This window comes from Sturnira hondurensis, unplaced genomic scaffold, assembly GCF_014824575.4.
Source record: "Sturnira hondurensis isolate 20B ecotype Veracruz unplaced genomic scaffold, ASM1482457v3 Scaffold0020787, whole genome shotgun sequence".
NCBI classification, from domain to species: domain Eukaryota; kingdom Metazoa; phylum Chordata; class Mammalia; order Chiroptera; family Phyllostomidae; genus Sturnira; species Sturnira hondurensis.
The window spans coordinates 5,513,373-5,536,195 of record NW_028093418.1 but is presented as its reverse complement, the minus strand read 5'-3'; the positions used below and the strand labels follow the sequence as shown (position 1 = coordinate 5,536,195).

Here is a 22,823-nt window from a genome sequence, read left to right as displayed (position 1 = left end):
TTGCCAAGAGGTGATTTTCTAACCTTATCACTCTTTCAACATTTGTAATTGGCATTCCACCATAGGGAAGCACTTTCTCTTTTCTCCATTAATTTTTTTAATTTAATTTATTTATCTTTAGAAAGGAAGGGAAAGAGAGAAGGAAATATCAATGTATGGTTGCCTCTTGTGAGTCCCCCGCTGGGAACTGGCCTGCAACCCAGGCATGTGCCGTGACCGGGAATCGAACCGCGATCGTGTGGTTCGCAGGCCTGAGCTCAATCCACTGAGCCACACCAGCCAGGGCTCTTTTCTCCATTAATTTATTTACATCATTATGCATTCATGGATTCCTATTTGACTCAGTCAATTACCATCCTAAATGTACCATACCCATACATTTCTGTGCCATAGCCCTAGAACCAGCTATTTCTCCAAACGGCTCTGATTCCTTACAGTCACATATGGTATTTAGAAACCAAGATTTGGGCACTAGGTGTGCTCATTGCTAATGAGCTATCTGTATACTTACAGACATGCACACATAAATGTACACACTTACAGTTCTATTTATTTATCGATCTATTGAAAACAATACATTCATACAACACCTCTGATGAGGCGTTCCTGTCGGACGCTGAAGGCTCATTCTAGCCCCCCTCGCCTCCACGTTTCTAACTTCCTCTCTAACAGTGAGGAACCTGGCTCTCCTTGCCCTCAATAGATTTACTTGTTTGCTTACTCCCTCTGTAAGTGACCAATCTTCGGGCATGTGGACCACTTCCTTGACCTTGACTCTGGTCAAGGTTGACTGCCTCCTCACTTGGCCCTGGCACTGTTGGCTGCCTCCAATAAATATTGGGGAAAGAGAAAGACTCGTCTAAGGCTCACTGCTTTTTTTAAACAAGGTCAGTAATTGGTGAACTATTGATATTTTTGTGTGATTATATCATAAAAATGTAGTTAGAGTGTGTTAACCACACATTATTGTTGCTATGAATATGAATAATTTCTTAGCTAAGTAAGGTTCCAGGTAAATGTGAATGTCACCAAGTGCTGTACATTTATGTCATTGATCTTCCCAATGATTCTAATGACCCACTCTTAGCGTCTCTGTTTTACAAGTGAGGAAACTGAGGCTTAGAGCGGGGTAATTTGCTGGGGGCCACTGAGATTTTTAGTGGCGGAGCCTTTGCATTGATTCTGTCTGTTCCCAGAATCTGTACCACTAACCAAGAGATGATTTGCCATTAGGCCTGAGCTGGTTTTGTGTGCTTTTGTTAGTTTATTTGACATGAAATATAGAGGGGACTTAGGCCATTTTATGAATCTTATATCTGGGAAAAGGAGTTTCTTCTACTCCCTTTTTAGCTCTCTTTTTTTCCTATTTTAAAAATATAGCCCTGGCTGGTGTGGCTCAGTGGATTGAGTACCAGCCTGTGAACCAAAAGGTCGCTGGTTCAATTCCCAGTCAGGGCACGTGCCTGGGTTGTGCGCTGGGTCCCCAGGAGGGGGCACAAAAGAGGCACCTGGTTGATGTTTCTCTGGCACATGGATGTTTCTCTTCCCCTCTTCTTCCCTCCCTCCCTCTGTCTCTAAAAATAAAAAAAAATAATATCTTTAAAAAGTATATAGTGCTTATTTACACAGACTTTAAAAATTCTCACATAAAATGTGAAAGATGCTGACATGAAGAACAAGAGATTGTGCACAAGCACAAATTTTTTTTGACATAGTAGTATATTACACTCCGATTACCTAAAGTTTGTGAATTAGTCAAGTTCACAAATGCGCACACCCAAATGGAATAAAGGAAAAAAGCTGCAAGGGAATAAAATTGGTCCATCAATTGTGTACTTTTAGTTTTCTTGTCTTTTTTAATTCGTGCCTGAGGATAAGTTTATTTATTGGGAAGGGAGAAACAGCGACAGACACTGGTTGTGTCCCGTATGCGCCCCTACTGGGGATCGAACCTGCAACTCAGGTATGTGTCCCAACTGGTAATTGAACCCACAACCTTTTGGTGTAGGGGATGATGCTTCAACCAACTGAGCAAGCCAACCATGGCAGAATCACCTTCTTTTTTTTAAAGGTGAACAATATGAGGTCTGTCCAAAGAAAGTCCAACCATTGTTGACATAATGAGAACAGTTTGTAACGTGGGAGCCAAGGACTGGACTGGCATGTGCCTGTGTGAACAATGATGACTTCACGGAACAAGCCTTTGAGCACGTGTACCATGTGGCCAATGCATTAAAAATGTCTGAGAGAGTACAGCAACAGATCTGCATCCAATTTTGCATTAAGCTTGAACATTCCTCCATGGAAACTATTTGGATGATTCAGAAGACTCCAGCTTTGGGCAACTGGTGATTGGCAGCTTCATCATGACAACGTGCCTGCTCATTCATCACATCTCATTGGTGAAACATCAAATCACCCAGGTGACTCAGCCCCCCTACAGCCCAGATTTGACACCCTGAGACTTCTGGCTTTTCCCAAAACTAAAATTTTTTTAAACAAGGTCAGTAAGTGCTGAACTATTGAAGATATTTTTTGTGTGACTATATCATAAAAATGTAGTTAGATTGTTGAAAGAGAAGAGATTTCAGGCTGCCGATGAAATTCAGGAAAATACAACAGGGCAGCTGATGGCAGTTGGGAGAGCTGTGTGAGGGCCCAGGCTGCCTGCTTTGAAGGGGACTGAGGCAGCGTTGTCGTATGTACAATGCTTCTTGAGCCTTATTTCTTCTTCAGTCAAAGTCTCTACTTTTCATATCACATGGCTGGACACCTTCTGGACAGACCTTGTATTTCATCCTATGTGTCACATTTTGCTTATCCAAACTGAAGATTTGCCCTCATGTTTTCTTCTGAGTTTTGTAGTTTATAAAACCCTTATGTTTAGGCCTTTGATGTACTGCAAGTTAACTTTTGCATGTAGTGTGAGGTGAGGGTCTAATTTCATTCTCTTGCAAATAGCCATCCAGTTTTCTCACCACTATTGGTTGAGAAAAACTGCTAATGATTTTGGCAGCCTTGTCACAAAGTAGTTGCCTGTGGGTGTGCCGGTTTATTTCAGAACTCTCTGTTTTATTCCCTGTGTCAGTGTCACCACTGTCTTGGTTACCCTTGCTTTGTCTGATAAAAATTTACGAAAATTTTGATGAGGAATGGGATATATATATCTACTTTAAAGATACCTCCCAGACAATTCCAATTGACCACAGAGGCATAAAGGATAGCTTCGCAGTAGAGAAGCCTGGGGATACTCTCTTAATCAAGTCATCAGAGCAATGGAGGTGAAATCACCAGCCTCTGGATTGCGTGAAACGGAAACAGCATCAGTCAAACGCCAGCTGAGGGACATTTCTGTGAAACAGCTGGCTTGTAATCTTCAACATTTTCAGTGCGGTGAACGTTAAAGGTGGGAACCATTCCAGACTGGAGAAGACTGGAAACTTGACCTAATGCAATGCATGATTCTGATCTGGAAACTTTGGTATAAGGGATCTTACAGGGGTAACCAGAAAATCTTGAATGGGGTCTGAGCATAGTTTTAATGTTATTGTGATTAACATGTAAGAGAATATACTTGCCTGAAGGAAACACAAAGATTTTTGAGTAATGGGCATGTCAGCAAGATACTGTTCATACAAGAAAAGAGAAAGTTTGCCATGGCCAGGCAGCTCAGTTGGCTAGAGCATCAATCATCTCAACATGCCAAGGTTGTGCACACGGAAGAATCAAACCAAGGAATGTGTAAGTGGAACATCAACAAAAAAATCCATGTTTATCTCTACCTAAAAGTTAATAAACTTTGTAAAAATTAAAAAATGTCCTTTGTAGTATACTTGCAACTTTTTGTTTGACATTAATTTCAAAATAAAAACTTTAAAAAAGTGATGTAACCATTATATATAAAATGTCCATTTTTATAATGTGCTCTTTTCAATGATTCAATTTAGGGGGATTTTTCAAATTATTCTTTTTAGTCTGATGACATGGAGGACTTTCCAGGGAAATACACTGGTTCTTACAAACCAGCATTTATTTTGGGCATGAAAAGATGTTGTTCTAAAAATAAAACAGGTGTATGGTGTTTAAAATTATTTTAGATGTTATTTGAGCAAACAAGTTGGAATGTGACTCCCTTCTCCATGGCTCTGAGCACATGAAAGAGCTTTCTGATCTCCTCCAGTGCATTTTCTCCGCTCTTCTCTAGAAGACGGGTTGTACTTTGAAAGAGGGAGTAGTAGTACTCCAGGGTCTGTTTCCTGGGTTCCCAAACCTGACTCTGATACTAGCTAGCCAGCAAACCTCTCTCTGCCTCGATATCCTTATCTGCGGGAACGTAGGTGTACTCAGCACAAGGCTCCACAAACACCAGCTATTATCATTATTTCTAAAGTCTGGGCTCTTAGAGGGCACGCTCCGTGTCATACTCATATACTTATTCTTATTGTTTCTCTCCAAATAGCTTATTGGGTCATCTTTTCTCCAGTCTTTCTTCTGATCCACCACTCATATGGTCGCAGTTGTTATCTTTCTAATCCAGCTATTTGCAACCTTTTTTATCTCATGGCGCACATAAACTAATTACTAAAATTCTGAGGAACATCAAAATATTTTTTGCCCATCTGACAAAAACATAGGTATAATTTTCACTCATTCACACCAGATGGCTATTGTTTACTGTATTGGCTGTTGTCATTTTTTGACAATCTAAGGGAAAAGAGGTATTAAAAATTCTCGTGGCACACCAGATGAAAATCACTGTCCTAATCTGTAAGTCTTGTCATGTCATTCTCTCTGTTCAAGCTGGTTTCCCCACGTTTACGGGATAAAGTCAAAATTGACTGCCACAACCACGTAACTTCTCTGCTACCATTCCATGGGTTAAGGACAGTCTCACCAAGCATGCTTTCACACTTGAATGCCTTTGTTCCAGCTGTTTTTGTGTGTCAGAAATGTCCTTCCTTCCCTTCACATTCCACATATTCTTTTTAAAATTTTTAATATACCTTTAGAGGAAACTGTAGTGTTCATTAAATTAGCAGCCCCATTGCTCTTTAGGGTCCCTCCCTGTCTTCATTTAAGGAGATGTCAAAGTGGTTGAGGAGGGAAAACTTGTAAGAATTGATGGAAATCAGAGACAGGCCTCGGGAATCCTGCAGTGTGGTCACAGTCAGAGTTTGGGCAGCTGGAAGGGGGAAGCCACAAAAGTCAGGAGTGACTGGGCCTCCGGCCTCTGTTCGGCTCGGCTCAGTCCTCCCTGAGCCTCAGCACCAGCTCCTCTACTGCTGGGCCCGCATGGCCTCCGCTGCATTCCGTTCATTCTTAAAACTTGGTCTCAAAAACTCACCAGACTTTCTTTCAATTAGTTCACCTGCTGTTCTGGGGTCTTAGAGCATTATGTTCGTAACTCCGTAATGGCCATTCATACTTCAATAGTTTAAAACCTTTCTGCTTCTCTCTGGGCCATCCATTCATCAAATAGTTATCGAACAATATTTAGATAACAGGCTCTGTTCCTGTGGACACAGGTCAAGACTAAGTTCTCAGGTAATTTATGTGGATGATAAATAAGAAAAATACCAGATCGTGGCGAGTGAATGCTACCTAGGCAATGTCGAGTGTGATTAGTCGTTCAGGATTGTCCGTCAGGGAAGGCTTTTCTGAAGTACCTTTAAGCTATGAATTTGAAATAGCCTAATGACGATCGGAGGGAAAGAGCTGCAGGTCTCGGGGCTGCCGGAGAAAGGGCCCCGAGGCACCTATAAGCTGGTGTGGCTGGAGCCACAAGGGGCAGGAAGGTGTGTGTAGACGAAGTCTCGGGTGGTTGTCACATGTGGTTGTCACATGTGTCTGTGCACAAAGGCCGACGCAGCCGCGTGGAGCGGAAGATCGGAGGGCAAGCGACGCAGGTGAAGATTCCCATCCCGCGAACGGGTCGTCCGCCAGCACTCGACTACCTAAATGGGCTTTCCCTTCCGAACTTCTCACACCAGACCTTTTCTCTCCGGCGGCGGCCAGCGGCCACAGAAAACCTCCATACAGTGGTTGACCGCAGAACGATGTGACACAGGGACCCGGAGAGAGACAGTCACGCAGAGGCCGAGGGGAGGTAGTTGACAGGAGAGCAAACAGCGTGAATTGGCAGGCAATGCAGGTTACCGGCCCGTGCGCCAACCCCCCGCGCGAGGACTGCGCATGCGTAAACGCGCGCCCACGTCGGTTAGGGCGCTGGTCCGAGAAGGGGTGGGGCCGGACGGCCGCGCCGGAAGAAGGTTAGTTGGGCGGGGCCGGGGAAAAAGGTGGTGGCGGCGGCTGCGCGCGCGGGCGCGGGTGCGAACGGGGAACGCCGCGAGGGCCGGGGCAGGTCAGGCGGTGGGGACCACGGACGGCGACTATGGCCGCGGCAGCGGGCGGCGGCGGTCCTGGGACGGCGGCGGGCGCCGCGGGTGCGGGAGGCGCGGCGGTGGCTGCAGGCCTGGCCGTTTATCGGCGGAAAGAAGGGGGCCCAGCCAGCAAGTTTTGGGAGAGCCCGGAGACCGTATCCCAGCTGGACTCGGTGCGGGTCTGGCTGGGCAAGCACTACAAGAAGGTGGGTTCACGCGCTTGTGGGGCACGGAGGTCACGCGACTGGGGCCAGGGCGGCTACTGGCCTCGCGGGCCCCGGGCCTCCCCTCCCCCCGCGCGCCACGAGGGACAACAAAGGCCGGCACCCGGTTCGCCACGCCCCCGCGGTCTGCTCGCGGAGCCCGCGCGCCTCGGGCTCCACGGGGACCCTAGGGCCAGGCTGCCGGGGGCCCACGCATCACTAGCGAAGTACCTACTTACCCCAGTGCGCAGGAACAGTAGACCTCTGCAACCCGGAGGGTGCGAATCATTGTCTTTTGTTAGATACATTAGGTGTGTGAACAATGGTTATTAAAAACTGTCTGAGCCAGTGTGGAAAAGCAGCTTCTTTTTGTTTTGAGATTAGTCTTCAAAGTCAAGTGAGGTGACTAAGGTCCTCCTACCTGTTGTCGATATGCTAGAGAACGAATCTGGACAGTTGTACTCGGCAGGTTGGTTAGTATATTGATCTACGGTATTGGTGAGAGCTAATATTAAAAATAGACAGTTTTTGCTTTACAGAACTTTAGGTTATGTATAGTGAGAGCACAAGTTAGTGTTCGCTATACCTGTGTGTTTCTCAGTGAGGCCTTCCCTGAGAACCCCATTTCATATCATCTTTATTTTCTTCGCACACTTTTCGAAAAAAAAATTTATCTATTTGTCCTACCTTTGGGATGTAAGTTACGCAGAATCAGCGATATTGAAAGAGTGGCTTAACCCCTTGATTAAAACAAATGCTCACCTTCCCCTTACTTTAAATATTTAGGAATGTCTCCCTTAGAAAGTGTAATGAAGCAGACTGCCAAAAATACTCCCTCTGCCCCCAAATTTCCGGAACACCTTTTTCAGTTCTGTACTTCCTCATTGAAGACCATAGCAGTGGGGCAAGAATCTTGTCAGGCCTGTTCAGTACAGTGTGTCCTTGAGCATGATTGGTACTCATGACCTCTCCTTTAGTAGCTGCTTAGTAAATGGATGCTGAATGAACGAAAAGATAAAGTAGTCTAGGAATGTGCTTAGCTGGGGTGTGCGGTGGAGTGGAGGTTCTTTGAAGTTGTTAGGCATGGGCAGGGATCTTGGGGTCTTTTTGACATCACACTGGGGTACTTCCAGAAATGACAATTTCTTATCCGAAGTTTTAGGAAGTGAGAGACAATGTAATTACAGTGTATTTTTAGGTACTTGGATTTTTTTCCCCTGAAGTTTTAGAGTCACATTTAGGATTGTAGATGTTTCTCATCTACATGGAAGTAAATGAGAATATTGCTCTTTCACATAGTGATAAACTGGTCATTTTTTTGTTTCTTGTGTACTCACCAGGGCTTCTGGAAGTGGTTCAGGGAGAAGAATACATATTATGAGTATTGGTTATTTTTTATCGTGTGCCCTTCAGACAGTGCTTTGGGTCTTAAGTTTGGTCTGGCTTCCCCCATCCCCAGTTTTACTGAGATATAGTTAGCTTATAATATTGCATTGCTTCATCAGTGTAGTGTTAATGAAGAAAAGTACCCAGGAGTGAGTAGTATTCCTTTAGGTTGTTGTTTTGTGATTCCCAAAGGACTGTTGTTCAAATCACATTATCAAGGGAAGGAAAAAATATTTCCGCCTCTCCAAACTCTGCATCTGGTCCCAATTTTGTTGGCACTTTTTAAAAAAGATTGTATTTATCTTTAGAGGGGAAGGGAAGGAGAGAGGGAGAGAAACATCAATGTATGGTTGCCTCTCATGCATCCCCTGCTGGGAATTGGCCTGCCACCCAGGCATGTGCCCTGACTGGGAATCGAACCATGATCTTTTGGTTTGCAGGCCCGCGTTCAATCCACTGAGCTACACCAGCCAGAGCATGGTCCCAATTTTAAGAGGGCAGTTCAGTGGATAACCCCTCAGATTTGTTTGGGTGGGTGCGGAAGTGGCAGTGAGGCTTAGTGAGGGTTCGTCCCAGAGTGGGGAGGCCAGTAAGTCATTAACGTTGGCCTGTGTCCCTGAGGTCTTAAAGACAAAGTCAAAGTTAGGTTTGACTGCTCAGGGTTTCTTTTTTGTAAATTTTCCCTTTTTTTATTTTAGAGAGAAAAATATCGATTTGTAGTTCTACTAACTTATATTTTCTTGTACGTGCCCTGACCAGAGGTGAACCCTCAACCTTGGTGTATAAGGTCAGTGCTTTAACTAACTTGGCTGTTGGGCCAGGGCTCTCACAGTTTCTTAAAGCCAGAATCTGTTTCTTGGTTTTACTCAGATTCAGAATTGGCTTTGTAGCCAAAATCCTATCCGTTTCTGAGAGTGGCATTGGAGTGGTGAAAGCATTAGCCAGAGACTCTTTGCTTCTTTCGTACACACTGTATCCTGTACACATGGACGGGTTTTAACGAAGAAAAGTTTTTATTACATTTAATCCTGCAGTTTCAAATTGATAAATCTCAGCAACTGTGAAATAAACATGACATTCGTGGTCCCCTTTTTATCCATGGATCTCTCTATGCATCCAGTGAGTAACTGAGCATCCACCATACCCAGGCATTTAAGACATAACTCACTTAAATCCTCACAACATTCCTGAATGATAGACATTATTTGTTTCATTTTATACAGGAGAGGAACCTGAGGCCCCAGATTTAAGTAATTTCTCTGAGATTACAGTTAGGAGTGACAGATTTGGCAGTCACTGAATCCTGCCTTGCCTGGCTCCAAATCCCTCCACGCCCACCCCACCCCACCCCCACCTTTTCCCCTACACCTGTCTCTTTAAGGAACTCTCACTTTGTGGGATAGGCATAGACACCTACTTGTAAAACCCAGGTGATTGCAAATTAAAAGAACTTCCTTGTATTGTTTTTGTTTTCTAAATGCTCTTGGTAGGTGTTCAGTAAATATTTGTTCAGTGAATGAACAGATTAAACCAGTCTAGGAGCCTATTCATTTAGGCTTTGTAGATAAGTTTGGCTTAGGAAAACGGGAGAGAGGGCAGGCCTCTTGACTGGGATGAGCCTCAGCTAGGCCGGAGGAGTCCAGAGGAAGTGACCACTTTAGAGACCTGGCAGCCCGTGTCCGGAGGGGTTAACTGCGTGCCTGACATTGCACTTAAGGTCTGGTAGCAATGTGGAAGCTCGTTCATCTACCTAAGTCCCTGCCTTTGTATTGTTTGCGTGTCTTTCAACTTAACTTTGGTAAAGGAGAGCACTGTATTTCTGTCCACAGTTTCTGAGTGGTTGTCCAGTTATAAAACTTCACTGGTCTCACATACCTTGGAGGTGAAGTGTATCTGTAAACTATCAACATTCCAGAAGTTTCTTCCTGAATTTTGGCCAATTCCTGATACAAGATTTCAGAATGATTTAGATTTAAGGATGATCACTAAAATAGACTGTATTTTCTAAAAAGGAATTTCCACGCCCTTTACATGAATTATTTAACAGATTAAGACAGTTCGTTTATGGGACATTTGTTGCAATAGGATTGTTAGGGACAAGTTAAGTTTTATAATTTATTAATGTCACAGGGAATATAAAGCAGATTTATTGATAAAATTTTAAACATGTCTTCCAAAGTTTCTTAACCAAAGTACTTTGAGACTAAAATACTCTTGTTGTCAAATAAAACGTGGTGTTGAACTTTTTTTGATCAAATGATGAAATGTTTGACTGAAATTGTCTATATAATCATTAATTTCTTTTTTCATAATTAGGAGTCAGTATTTTGAAAGCTGTTAAGAACTTTTTGTGGCCCTGACTGGTGAGGCTCAGTTAGCTGGGCGGTGTCCTGCAAAGCTGAAGGTCGCCGGTTCTGTTCCTGGTCAGGGCACATGCCTGGGTTGTGGGTTCGGTCCCTGGTCAGGGTGTGTACAAGAGACAACTGGTATTTCCCTCTCTTTCTCCCTCTCTGTAAAAATAAATCTTTAAAAAAAAAAAGGAATGAAGCAGGCTGACAGTGGGGTATATGGCGAAAATCCCGTAAACCCCTCGCATTTCCACGGTCCGTGTCTAAGGACCCTTGTTTAATTTGAGCAACAGTCCTGTGGGAGGCAGTCTTACTCCCCACTGACAAATAGAAAATAAGAATGTGGAAATCAGGTGATCTGTTTAAGGATACCACCGATTAGCAACCAAGAGTGTTGAACTCATGTCTTTCAGCCAAATGTAATGCTCATTGCACTGTCCCATACTGGTACAACCAAGTTCATTTCCACTGCTTCCAGAGATATATCCCATAGAACAGTGATTTTTAACTTTTTTTCCATCTCATGGCATGCATAAAGTAATTACTAAAATTCTGACCCTGGATGGTATAGCTCAGTGGATTGAGTGTGTGTGGCCTGTGAACCAAGGGGTTGCTGATTCAATTTCCAATCAGGACACATGCCTGGGCTGTGGGCCAGGCCCTCAGTGGGGGGGCGTGCGAGAGGCAACCACACATTGATGTTTCTCTTCCTCCTCTTCCCCTCTCTCTGAAAATAAATTTTAAAAATTATTAAGAAAAAATTCTGCAGCACACCAAAAGTGTATTTCTTGCCAGTCTGATGAAAAATAGGTATATGTTTCGTTCACTCACACCAGATGGGCGTTACTATGTTGGCTGTCGTCATTTTTCTTTCTTTTTTTTTTAAAAATATTTTATTTATTTATCTTTAGAGGGGAAAGGAAGGAGAGAGGAAGGAAACATCAATGTGTGGTTGCTTCTCATGCATCCCCTGCAGGGAACTGGCCCCTGCCGGAAACCGGCCTGCAACCCAAGCATGTGCCCTGACTGGGAATCGAACCGCGATTGTCTGGTTTGCAGGCCCGCGCTCAATCCACTGAGCTACACCAGCCAGGGTGTCATTTTTCTGATCTGACCATCTAAGGGGACAAAGGTCTGTGCCCCTGACTGAATGGTCAGGTAGCGCGCATTTTACAGATTCTTGTGGCGTCCAGCCGGTAGCCCTGGGCTTTGCCGGACAACGGGGCAACGCTGGTCAGGGCAGCCTGCTTCACTCTTATTGTTTAAGTAGAATGTTACTGTTTTTCAGTTTTTAAAAGTTGATTTAAAATCATTTGAAAGTCACACACTGACTGTCTTTTGAGTGGGTACAAGATGTAGTTGGCAGTAGCATGTTAATCTCAATTAAAAAAAAAAGATTTTAGTTATTTACTTGTAGAGAGGGGGAAGGGAGGAAGACATCAATGTGTGAGAGATACACCAATTGATTGCCTGTCACATGCCCCCCCTACTGGGGACCCGGCCTGCCACCCAGCCGCCCAGCTGCTCAGCCATGTGCCCTGCCCAGGAATCTGACCTGTGACCTTTCAGTTCGCAGGCTCAGTCCTGAGCCACACCAGCCAGGGCTCAAATTTCACGTATGAATTAACCTTCACCTCTTACATACTTTTTCATGTTTGATTATTTTTGTGGGTCATCTGGAAAAAATTATCTAAACAGTCAAATATTTTATCATTTAAAAATGGATTTTAAAGTATCTAAGGTAATTTTTATTGGGCTTTCAATTTAAAGAATTTAGTTTTTTGTTTTTTGTGAAACTGAAGAGAGTATCAATGTTTTTGAAACCAACAGGTTTGTTCACACAAAACCTTTCTCATTCTAAACCTTTTCTCATACACTGAATGAAACATGTATAGTAGTTAAGTTTACAGTGTCTATAAAGATATATGTATATATATCTCAAGGATTAAAAATGATGTCTTGCTTGGAGGGTTGATTCGTCTGTAGTTGAATAGCCTTCCTCCAAGTTGGTGTCTTTTTTCAGTTTTAGGAGTTGGCATTATTTTGTTATCTACAAGTATCTGAAAAAGTTATGGTTATTAATTTTTCATATTCTTTACCATATGCAAAAAACCCTGCAGTTTTTTTTAATATGACCCCTTTGGGAATCCTGCACTTACTAAAGGTGGCAAAGTTATCTTGTGGTGGGATTTTACCAACCCGGCTGAGAAGACTGTGTGTAAACTATTTCAACAAAATACGGACCAGCCTTCAGCAAAGTTAACTGCACACTAGCTGCTTCATTTAGAGTCGAAAGCCAGTGTACCTGAACATATGAAAACTTGAGACGATGCTAAGCTTTCAGAAGAATTGTGGTGTGTTACACTCTCTCTTTGGCAGTAGCCCAAATTGAGAGCCATTCAGCTTCACGTATAGTAATGCTGGACTGTGAAGCCAATATTTTGCCATATGTAAATAACTTAAAAATCATTTATTGTGAGAGAAACTTAACACATTAATCTGGAAATGTTGAGTGGTACTGGGAAAGAGGGTTGCTTCAGGAGGAAAGTTTAGTTTTTTTCTTGTTTTTCATGAAACTGAAGAAACTATATAGAATTTGTCCTGTTTAGAATTGGGGGTTTTAAAAAAAATTATTGAATATTGATTTCTTACAGTGATAGTGAATGTTTAATACCAAGTTCAACTTTTACATTTAATTCAAGTCCTTAATTAATGCCTTCCCTGTCACGGTACCCGTTACCCCTCTCCGCTGTAAAGCAAGCTTGCCCTCTGCCACTGGTTTGGCCTTTTGACGTTACTGTCCTCTGTTTGGGTAACTTTCCACATGTATTGTTTTAAAACAGTTTTTTTGTTGTGGCAAAACCCGTAAATTTACCGTCTTAATTAACAATTTTAAGTGCTTGTGTATTTTTTTCGATGCATAAAGACATCCACTATTTTATGCTCAAAACTTAATGCCATAGAGCCTGCGAACCAGACAATCGCGGTTCGATTCCCAGTCAGGGCACATGCCTGGGTTGCAGGCCAGTTCCCGGCAGGGGCCAGTTCCCAGCAGGGGATGCACGAGAAGCAACCATACATTGATGTTTCTCTTCCTCTCTCCTTCCCTTCCCCTCTAAAGATAAATAAATAAAATAAAATAAAAAAATTATTAAAAAAAAACTTAATGCCATAAAACAACTATTTTATTATGCTTAAAGTTTAGTGTGTCAGGAATTGGAAAGGACACCCTGGGGACAGTTGTCTCTGCCTAGTGATGTCTGGGCCCTCAACTGGGAAGACTTGATGGCTGGGGTGCTTGGACAGCTATGGGCCGGGATTAACTGGAACCATCTTTACTGATGCGTCTGGTGGTCATATTGTCAGTCAGCTGCGACATCAGCTAGGGCTCTCGGCCATAGCATCTCCAGGTCACCCGGGCTTCCTCAGAGTATGGTGGGGTCAGGATGATTGGACTCCTTCCTTACAGTTCAGGGCTCCAAAGGTGAGTGTCCCAAAAGAGCTATATGGAAGCTGTTGGACCTTTTTTTTAAAAGATTTTTTATTTATTTATCTTTAGAGGGGAAGGGAAGGAGAGAAGGAGAGAAATATCAGTGTATGGTTGCCTCCCATGAGTCCCCTGCTGGGAACTGGCCTGTAACCCAGGCATGTGCCCTGACTGGGAATCGAACCACGATCGTGTGGTTCGCAGGCCCGCACTCAATCCACTGAGCTACGCCAGCCAGGCGGACCTTTTTTGACTTACTTTCGGAAGTCACATGGCGTCACTTCTGCATCCTGTTGGTTACAAGTAAGTCACTAAGGATGCTGCTGATTCAGTAGAAGGGGGTGTAGATCCCACCTCTTGATGAGAGGAGTGTCAAAGAATTTGTGGACCTGCTTTAAAAATAGTAGTTTGCTCTCTGGCCACAGAATAGTAACCTTCATCCCACATAACAAAATACACTGGCCAGTAAGCCTCATCCTGTTGTAGCGTAAGGCTCCAGGCGAGGTCCAGAATCTCACCATCTGAGGTCCAGGTGAGGTGTGCTGGGTCGTTGGATCTCCGAGGTGTGGTATTTGTCATTCTGAAGATCTGTTAACTAGAGAGACTTGTCTGCTCTCCCTGCCACCCCTGGTATTTGTCTATGTAAACTCCTTCACAGCGGATTACGTATCTCAGGCATTGATAAGTCTGCCCCCGTTTATAGCAGGTGTGAGGAAGGACGGTGATGTTCTCCTGTATGACTGTCCTCGGTTTTGAGCCCCTGCCTTTATCTTGCAGTATGTCCATGCAGACGCGCCCACCAATAAAACGCTGGCGGGGCTGGTGGTGCAGCTTCTCCAGTTCCAGGAAGACACCTTTGGGAAGCATGTCACCAACCCGGCCTTCACCAAGCTCCCTGTAAGTACATCACCTTTTTTTAAAAAATATTTTATTTATTTATCTTTAGAGGGGAAGGGAAGGAGAGAGGAAGAGAAACATTAATGTGTGGTTGCTTCTCATGCATTCCCCTGCTGGGAACTTGCCCCTGCCGGGAACTGGCCTGCAACCCAGGCATGTGCCCTGACTGGGAATCGAACCGCGATCGTCTGGTTCACAGGCCCGTGCTCAATCCACTGAGCTACACCAGCCAGGGCTAAGTACTTCACCTTTTAGCTGTAGAACGTAATACTGTTCTGTAACGGTTTCTTCACCTCTAAATACTTGAGTGTTGATTTCCTATTCTGTTATGAACTCCAGTACTTGAGTGTTTATTCCCTTATTTCTTATGGTTTAGAATTGTCAAATCAGGAACTCATGGAAGTTTTCATCATTTAAAAGACTGTAATATAATACATATAGATTGTACTTTACCAATCTATAACACTTAGGATAAAATTTACACATAATATTAAAATTTTTTAAAGTATTTTATTTATTTATTTATTTTTAGATGGAGGGGAAGGGAGGGAGAGAGACAACAGTATGTGGTTGCCTCTCATGTGCCACGTACTGGAGACCTGGCTGGCAACCCAGGCATGTGCCCTGACTGGGAATTGAACCAGTGACCCTTTGATTTGCAGGCCAACATTCAGTCCACTGAACCACACCAGCTAGGGCAATAAAGAATTTTATATAATGTGATTTACATCATATTGGTATTAAATAATTCATGGCTTAGTACCAGTGGGACCAGATGTACTTCCCTTCCTCTCAAAGCGTGCGCAGCATTTTCCCAGGTGAAGGGATTGTGTAGTGTGTAATGGAGGGAAACAGGTGGATGAGAGGGAGTGTGGTGAAGAGTGTCTTAGTGAAACATGGAAGCTGTTTGCATTAAAGCTTTTTTTATGTGGATAATTAGTACTGGTGTAACAGTTCACTATTTGGGCTGATTCTTTTCTTTTTTTTATCAAAGTGGAACTTTATAACTAACTCTAAATCATACTGGATATTAAAAAGCTAGCTCAACATTGGGTGTGTTCTGTCTAAAGCTAACTGAGAAGTTGTAAAAACTTAGAAAAAAGTATCTCATAAGGCTAAAAATAATATGTGGGCAAACCTAAGTAAAATTCAAACAGAAAAAATAGTATTTTTACCTTCATCACAACTATAAAATTCTTGTGTTTTTTCTCTGTACAACCCCTTTAAGGTTTGGTCCATAGCGTACATAGTGTAAATGTAATTGTGATAACGCGATAGAGCCGGATCGTGTTCTTCCTTTTTGCAAAGATCATGAGCATCAGTATCTGGAAACCTTGGAGCTCTAAGAGCCTGGAGGACTCTGGAATGGTCAAGTCAGAGTCTAATGTAGCTGAAGATTCTAAACGTGTTCGTGAGATGTTCAGAATTTTGAGTTACATCTAAGAAAATAGATGTAAAATTTTCTTACATCTAAGAAAATCAGTCATCATTGAATGCACAGCCCGTTGTCTCAGTCTGCCAGTCTGTAAACTTCAGAGAGGGAGACTGGGGAACGTGGGACTAGAAAGAGGAGCCTGAGAGTATGTGTGCTGGCTGTTGGCGTGCTCAGTGCGTAGCTGAGAGCTCTGATGCCAGTGGGGCTCGGGCCGCCATTAAGTGGCGTGGTTGGGCATTGGCTTTGTGCAGCAATGACTTCTTTCCATTTTTAAAACTTCTTACTGTGACGTGTACACAAAATGAGTAAAACAGACTCTGACAAATCATTACAGAGAGCGCTCATTTAACCACAACCCAGGTAAGAAGTAGGATGTTAACAACTGTCCGGAAAGTCATGTGTCCCTTCCCTTGGGCCTGTGTGCCAGGCAGCGGGCCTGCAGGGACGACGCGGAGCAGGGCTGCGGATGTCCCGTGGCCTCTGTCAACAGCGGGCCAGTAGTCCCAGTCACACCACGCGGTGGGGTCACGTGGCCAGGGAGGAACCTCAGCTCACCGGAATTGTAGTTCTTATTTATTAGGGTGATGTTTTTATTTTGTAATTTATTTCTTTTTCTTTTAAAAAAGATTTTATTTGTTTTTAGAGATGGGGGAAGGGAGGGGGAAAGACAGGGAGAGATACAGCAATATGTGGAAGCAACATTGAATGGTTGCCTCTCCCACGTACCCACCCGGGGACCCGGCCCCCACCCAGGCGTGTGCCCTGACTGGGACTGAGCCAGCAGCTCTTTGGTTTGCAGACTGATGCTCAGTCTTCTGAGCCACACGAGCCAGGATTTTTTATTTAAGATTTCATTTATTTGTTTTTAGAGAGAGGGGAAGGGAGGGAGAAAGAGAGGGAGAGAAACATGCATGTGTGCTTGCCTCTTGCTTGCCCCCTACTGGCGCCCGCAACCCAGGCCTGTGCCCTGACTGGGAATTGAACTGGTGACCCTTTGTTTCACAGGCTGGTGCTCAATCCACTGAGCCACAGCAGCTGGGGCTATTTTTATGTTTTTTCTTCTGTAACTTTTCTCCCTCCAGTCTTAACTGAGGTATAATTGATACACAACAAATAATATACATATTTAAAATCCGATAAACTCAAGGTAATGAACATTTTGACTTCCCCAAAGTATCCTTGTAATCCACCTCTCTTCCACCCATGTCCCCTGGCAACCGTTGACACTACAGGTTTTACAGTTTCAGCATATTTATGTAAATGGAATCAGTGTTGTAGTCTTGTTCACCTCGCTGCTTTTACTCAGCATCCCGATGCTGAGGCACCCGTCATCTGTGTCATTCCATGTGTCAGTGGTTTGTCCCCTTGTGTTGTTGAGCAGTGTTCCACTGCATGAGTAAGCCACCCTTCACTGTGTGGTGGGAACCTGGGCATTTCTCAGCTTTCCAGTAAAGCCGCCATCAGTGTTAACATACAAGTCCTTCTGGGGATGTCGTTCCTGCTGAGCGAATACCTAGGGATGGAATGTTTGGGTGGTAGAGTTGGAAACATTTAACTTTTTTTTTTTGAGGGAAACATTTAACTTTTTAAGAAATTGCAAAAGTGTTTCTAGATTTTTATACCATTTTATGTACCATCTAGCAGCGTACATCTAGAGAGTCCCAGTCCTTTTGCATTCTCAGCACTTGGTGTGATCAGTATAATTTTACTCATCCTGATGGTTATGTAGTGGAATCTCATCCCACTTTTAATTTGCGGTGTTAGAATGACTGATGATGTTAAACATCTCCATGTGGTTATTGACTGTTTGTACATCATCTTTTGTGAGTTGCCTATTCAAATAATTGGTCCCCATAGACCACCCCCACATTCAGAGATTGGCCAGAAGGCTCCGGGGACTCAGCACACAGTTGCACTCAAGACTGAGATTTGTTGCAGCTGTGCAGTGAGCGTCTGGTGTGGTGGGACTGCAGGGAGGAGGACGCAGGTGTGGGCTGGAGGAACCGGTGCAGCAGGTGTTCCGTGCCCCCCTCCCAAGAGAGCCACATGGTGGAGGTGTGGCGGCACATACACGGTGTTGCTGCCCGTGGGAGTTCATCAGAGCTCACCCAAGGCTTTTATGGGGAGCTGGTCCGTTTTGCCTGGTACACATGAAAATTTCAGACTCAGAAGGAAAGCAGGAATTCATCATAAACCACAGTGTTTGCACAAATAGTCTGGACATAGTGACCACCCTTCTGTCTATTAACTTTTGATGAGCAATACTCTGAGGGTCAGATTCCCAGATTCCAGCCAAGGCCAGATTAGCAGACAGGCCTTACTGAGGATATTAATCTGAGGCCTGCTGTTTTAATTCTTTCCTGCACAGTTTTTAAAAAAAATAAAATTTAAAAATTCTTTTTTTTTGAGATTTTTTTTAGGAGGAAGGGAGGGAGAAAGAGAAGGAGAGAGACATCAGTGTGTGGCTGCCTCTCATGTGGCCCCAACCAGGGATCCAGCCCGCAACTCAGACGTGCGCCCTGACCGAGAATTGAACCAGCAACCCCCTGATTCTCAGGCCACGCTCAATCCACTGAGCCACACCAGCCAGGGCTAAAAATTCCTTAAAAAAATAGATTTTATTTATAGAGGGGAAGGAAGGGAGAAAGCTAGGGAGAGAAACAGTGATTGGCTGCTGCTCGCACAACCCCGACTAGGGACCTGGCCCACAGCCCAGGCAGGTGCCCTGACTGGGATGGAACAGGCTTCAGCTTGCCGGACAACCCCCGACCCACTCTGTTACACAGGTCAGGGCAGATGTTCTCTTATGATTTTCTTTTTAAAAGTGTATATATTTTTTAATTTGCTGATTTTAGAGAATGTGAGAGATTGATTTGTTGTTCCCCTTATTTGCTCATTCATTGGTTGATTCTTGAATGTGCCCTGACCAGGATTGAACCCCTAACTTTGCTGTGTCAGGGTGATGCTCTAACCACCTGAGCTACCCAGCCAGGGTTTATGATTTTTCTCAATACATTTTCTTTACTCTGGTTGATTTTGTTGCTAAGAATACAATGTCTATAACGTATAGACAAAATATATGCTAATTGACTTTATGTTTTCGGTAAGGCTCCTCATCAACATTAGGCCAGTGGTAGTTTATTTAGTTCAGGGGAAGTAAGTTAGTGTGCAGATTTTCAACTGTGCTGGGCGGGGGAGGGGCTTGGTGCCCCTAACCCATGCATTGTTCCAAGGTCCGCTGGATTATAATTTCCTTTACTAATAACATTGTAAACTGTATCTAGAAAGCACTGGTTTTTTTTATTTGTTTGTTTTTTTGTTTTTGTTCTAATTTTAAAAAGTTGCATTTTCTTTTTTTTTTATTTTTTATTTTTTATTTATTTATCTTTAGAAGGGAAGGGAAAGAGAGAAGGAGAGAAATATCAGTGTATGGTTGCTTTTGGTGCATCCCCTGCTGGGAACTGGCCCCTGCTGGGAACTGGCCTGCAACCCAGGCATGTGCCCTGACAGGGAATCGAACGGCGATCTTCTGGTTCGCAGTAGAAAGCACTGTTTTAAGCTCTGAAGTAGTTAACATGCACAGAGAAACTTGTGAAATATTTGACTGTCATCATATGTATGAGGTAAGAGGGTTCTGGAGTCGAGTGTTTTCCCCCCCCAGATTGATTTGAGGTGTGATGGTGACAATCCCGGTGAACTGTGTTTCTCAGGCACGCTCAGTTTCTGCTCCGTTGTTCATGCCCCACCTCCGCTGATGCAGAGGCTGGAACGTGGCATCGTGTGTGTGTGTGTCCGTCCGTCCGTGCACATGCATGTGTGCTCGACCCACACTGAAACACCACCTCTTCCTCTGTAACAACTGCTCACACTGCTGTCTTGTCATTAATTGATACATCAGAAAGATACTGGCACTAATTTAAAGCAGTTTTAAGCTTTGCACTTACATGTGGCTTTTCTAGTTCTTGTTCTGCTCAGCAGAGTCTTAGGTGGGCTGTAAATAGGATGAGACCACTTACATAGGTCCAGGATAGGATTAGACTGAATTTCCAGTTTAGCTGCCGGAGATAGAACAGCTTATCACAAGCAGTGTGGTCACACAGCCTGGAACGGAAGCAGCTGTCAGAGCTGTCCCTAACCCCGAAGTCTCTAACTGGGGTCTCGGGGCCTTGCTGGCTCTGGAAGGGTCAGGTTTCAGTGCCCCGTTGTCCTTGTATTCTTTAGTTTTTTTAATGCTAATCAAGAGGAATTTACCCACACCCCTCTGTGCTTCTGCTTCAGAGAGCTGTTAAGAATGAGCCAGTCTGGTGTCAGAGCAAGGCCCCTGGTGGGGGCCTTGGTTGGGTGAGGAAATACAGTCAGGGCCCAGTGGTCGTTCCCGAGGAGTCTTTGGTCTGCCTTCAGCTCATTGTCCCCTGACTCTGGTCCATTACTTTGTTGTTGTTTTTTAAATCATGAGTGGGTCTGATACTGAGCTTGTCCTGAGGATCAGAATCCCAAATCCATTTTTAAGCAGGCTCTAAGAATCCTTGAGGTATGGCGAGCAGCCCTCTTTGTTTTTTATTCTGCCCCTTCTTTAAGGATGCTTTTCTTGTTGTCCTGCACCATGCCGTGCCCATGACAGGTGCAAGAATCTCCCTCTTTTGCTCAGATCTTACCACTGGGAAATTGAAGGTCGCAGTTTTCTACTTTTTCATTCATCTCTTGTCCCTTTAGTGGTTGATAGGCTTAAGTTAGTCTTAAGCCTGTATGTGATAATGATTTAATTTCTCAAATTTAATGTCTGTCCAAAAATTAACCTTAATCTTAAACTATATGTACAGATTTATGTACAAAGTATATGTACAAACAATATTTTATTGTTCTGGTCTGTTCAGTATATTTCTTAGCATAGCTTTGACTTTGTAAATTATTTTAGTACACTTGAACTGTTGAGGAAAAAATTTTTTAAATTAAGATTTTTTAAAAAATATTTTATTTATTTATCTTTAGAGGGGAAGGGAAGGAGAGAGGAAGAGAAACATCAATGTATGGTTGCTTCTTGTGCATCCCCAGCTGGGAACTGGCCTGCAACCCAGGCATGTGCCCTGACTGGGAATCGAACCTCGATTGTCTGGTTCACAGGCCCGTGCTCAATCCACTGAGCTACACCAGCCAGGGCAAATTAAGATTTTATTTATTTAATTTTAGAGAGAAAGGGAAGGAGAGAGGGAGAGAAATATCAATGTATGGTTGCCTCTCGTGGGTCCCCTGCTGGGAACTGGCCTGCAACCCAGGCATGTGCCCTGACTGGAAATCGAACCATGATCGTGTGGTTCACAGGCCCGCGCTCAATCCACTGAGCTACACTAGCCAGGGAGAAAATTTTCATTGATTACCTGCGTCAGGCACTCTGCTGAATACTAGAGTCAAAGATTTGAGTAAGATACTGTTCTGACCTCAAGGAGTTCATATTACACATAAACCAACAAGTTAGTCATTTCAGTGCTGTGCTGTGAGTGGTGTGTGCGTGTGCAGTAGTGATGTGCATATGTGGTTTCAGAGAACGTTTGAGACCAATCACAGGGGTTCAGGAGAGGCTCAGCAGGAGAACTAGGTCTCATTCTATCCTAGTAAGTACCTACCTAGCATACTATTCTGATTTTAGATGTGAATGCTACAGAATTGTGGCTTCTGCATTTTCTCAAATTGTGAATAAGAATTGCATCTGTATATATATTTGTTTAGGAATATGTAATGCAGGGTTTGTGATGTACTGGACAGAATAAATTAGGAACTCAGAATCCGTGTATTTGAGAAACAACAGGATAACCAGGCTGACTTAGCGGGCTTGTCAGCTGAATTTGCAAAAGCTCTTTTAAAAATTTTTATTTATTTATTTATTTTTTAGAGAGAGGGGAAGAGAAGGGAGAAAGAGGGAGAGAAACATCAATGTGTGGTTGTCTCTCGAGCGCCCCCTCCTGGGGGCACAACTTGGCTCACAACCCAGGCCCACGCCCCGCCCCGACTGGGAATCAAACCAGTGACCCACTCAGTCCGTTGAGCCACACCAGCAAGGGCGATAAGTTTTGTGGGTTTTTTTTTTTAATGCGTGCTGATAATGACAGCTGTCACAATACATTCTAACTAAATTATTTCGAATGAAGTTAAAGACAACTAAGCACTACTAGAGCCATCATACAAGAAAAACTAAATGAGCTTTTTGGCCAACCCAATATTTTATCAGAGTAGTTTTCAAAGAAAAAAATGCATGATGTATTTCTAACACTTCATCTTTTAGCCCATTTGATGATGGGCTTATAATTAAATTTTCCTTCCATATTGTGGAAATCATTCTTGATTTATTTGAGGTCTTATGATTTATTTACAATCCATGACATGCATATCTTAAGTTGTGCAGATTTTAGCTATATGTTTATATGTAGTTAAATATAGCACTACATTGTTTCAGTGGTCATTAAAATACAGTCAAAATTGAGTTACAGTTTTTGATAATTTAAAGTTAGGAGCCTGGTTGGTGTGGCTCAGTGGGTTCAGTGCTGGCCTGTGAACTGCAAGGTCACTGGTTCAATTCCCAGTCAGGGCACATACCTAGGTTGCCAGCTAGGTCCCCAGTCGGGGGTATGCGAGAGGCAGCTGATGGATGTTTCTCTCCCTTTCTTCTCTCTCTAAAAAATAAACAAAATCTGT

At 43.6% G+C, this 22,823-nt stretch overlaps 1 protein-coding gene across 1 annotated transcript in view; it reads left to right on the top strand.

The window, feature by feature from the left end:
- Positions 1-6,302: 6,302 nt before the first annotated feature.
- SMARCC1 (SWI/SNF related BAF chromatin remodeling complex subunit C1) overlaps positions 6,303-22,823 on the top strand; it is a 112,436-nt gene continuing 95,915 nt past the window's right edge. Inside the window, exons 1-2 of the mRNA XM_037030645.1 lie at positions 6,303-6,586; positions 14,582-14,701. Coding sequence (XP_036886540.1) covers positions 6,392-6,586; positions 14,582-14,701 — 315 coding nt within the window. The 5' untranslated portion in view covers positions 6,303-6,391. The remainder of the gene's footprint in view (positions 6,587-14,581; positions 14,702-22,823) is intronic.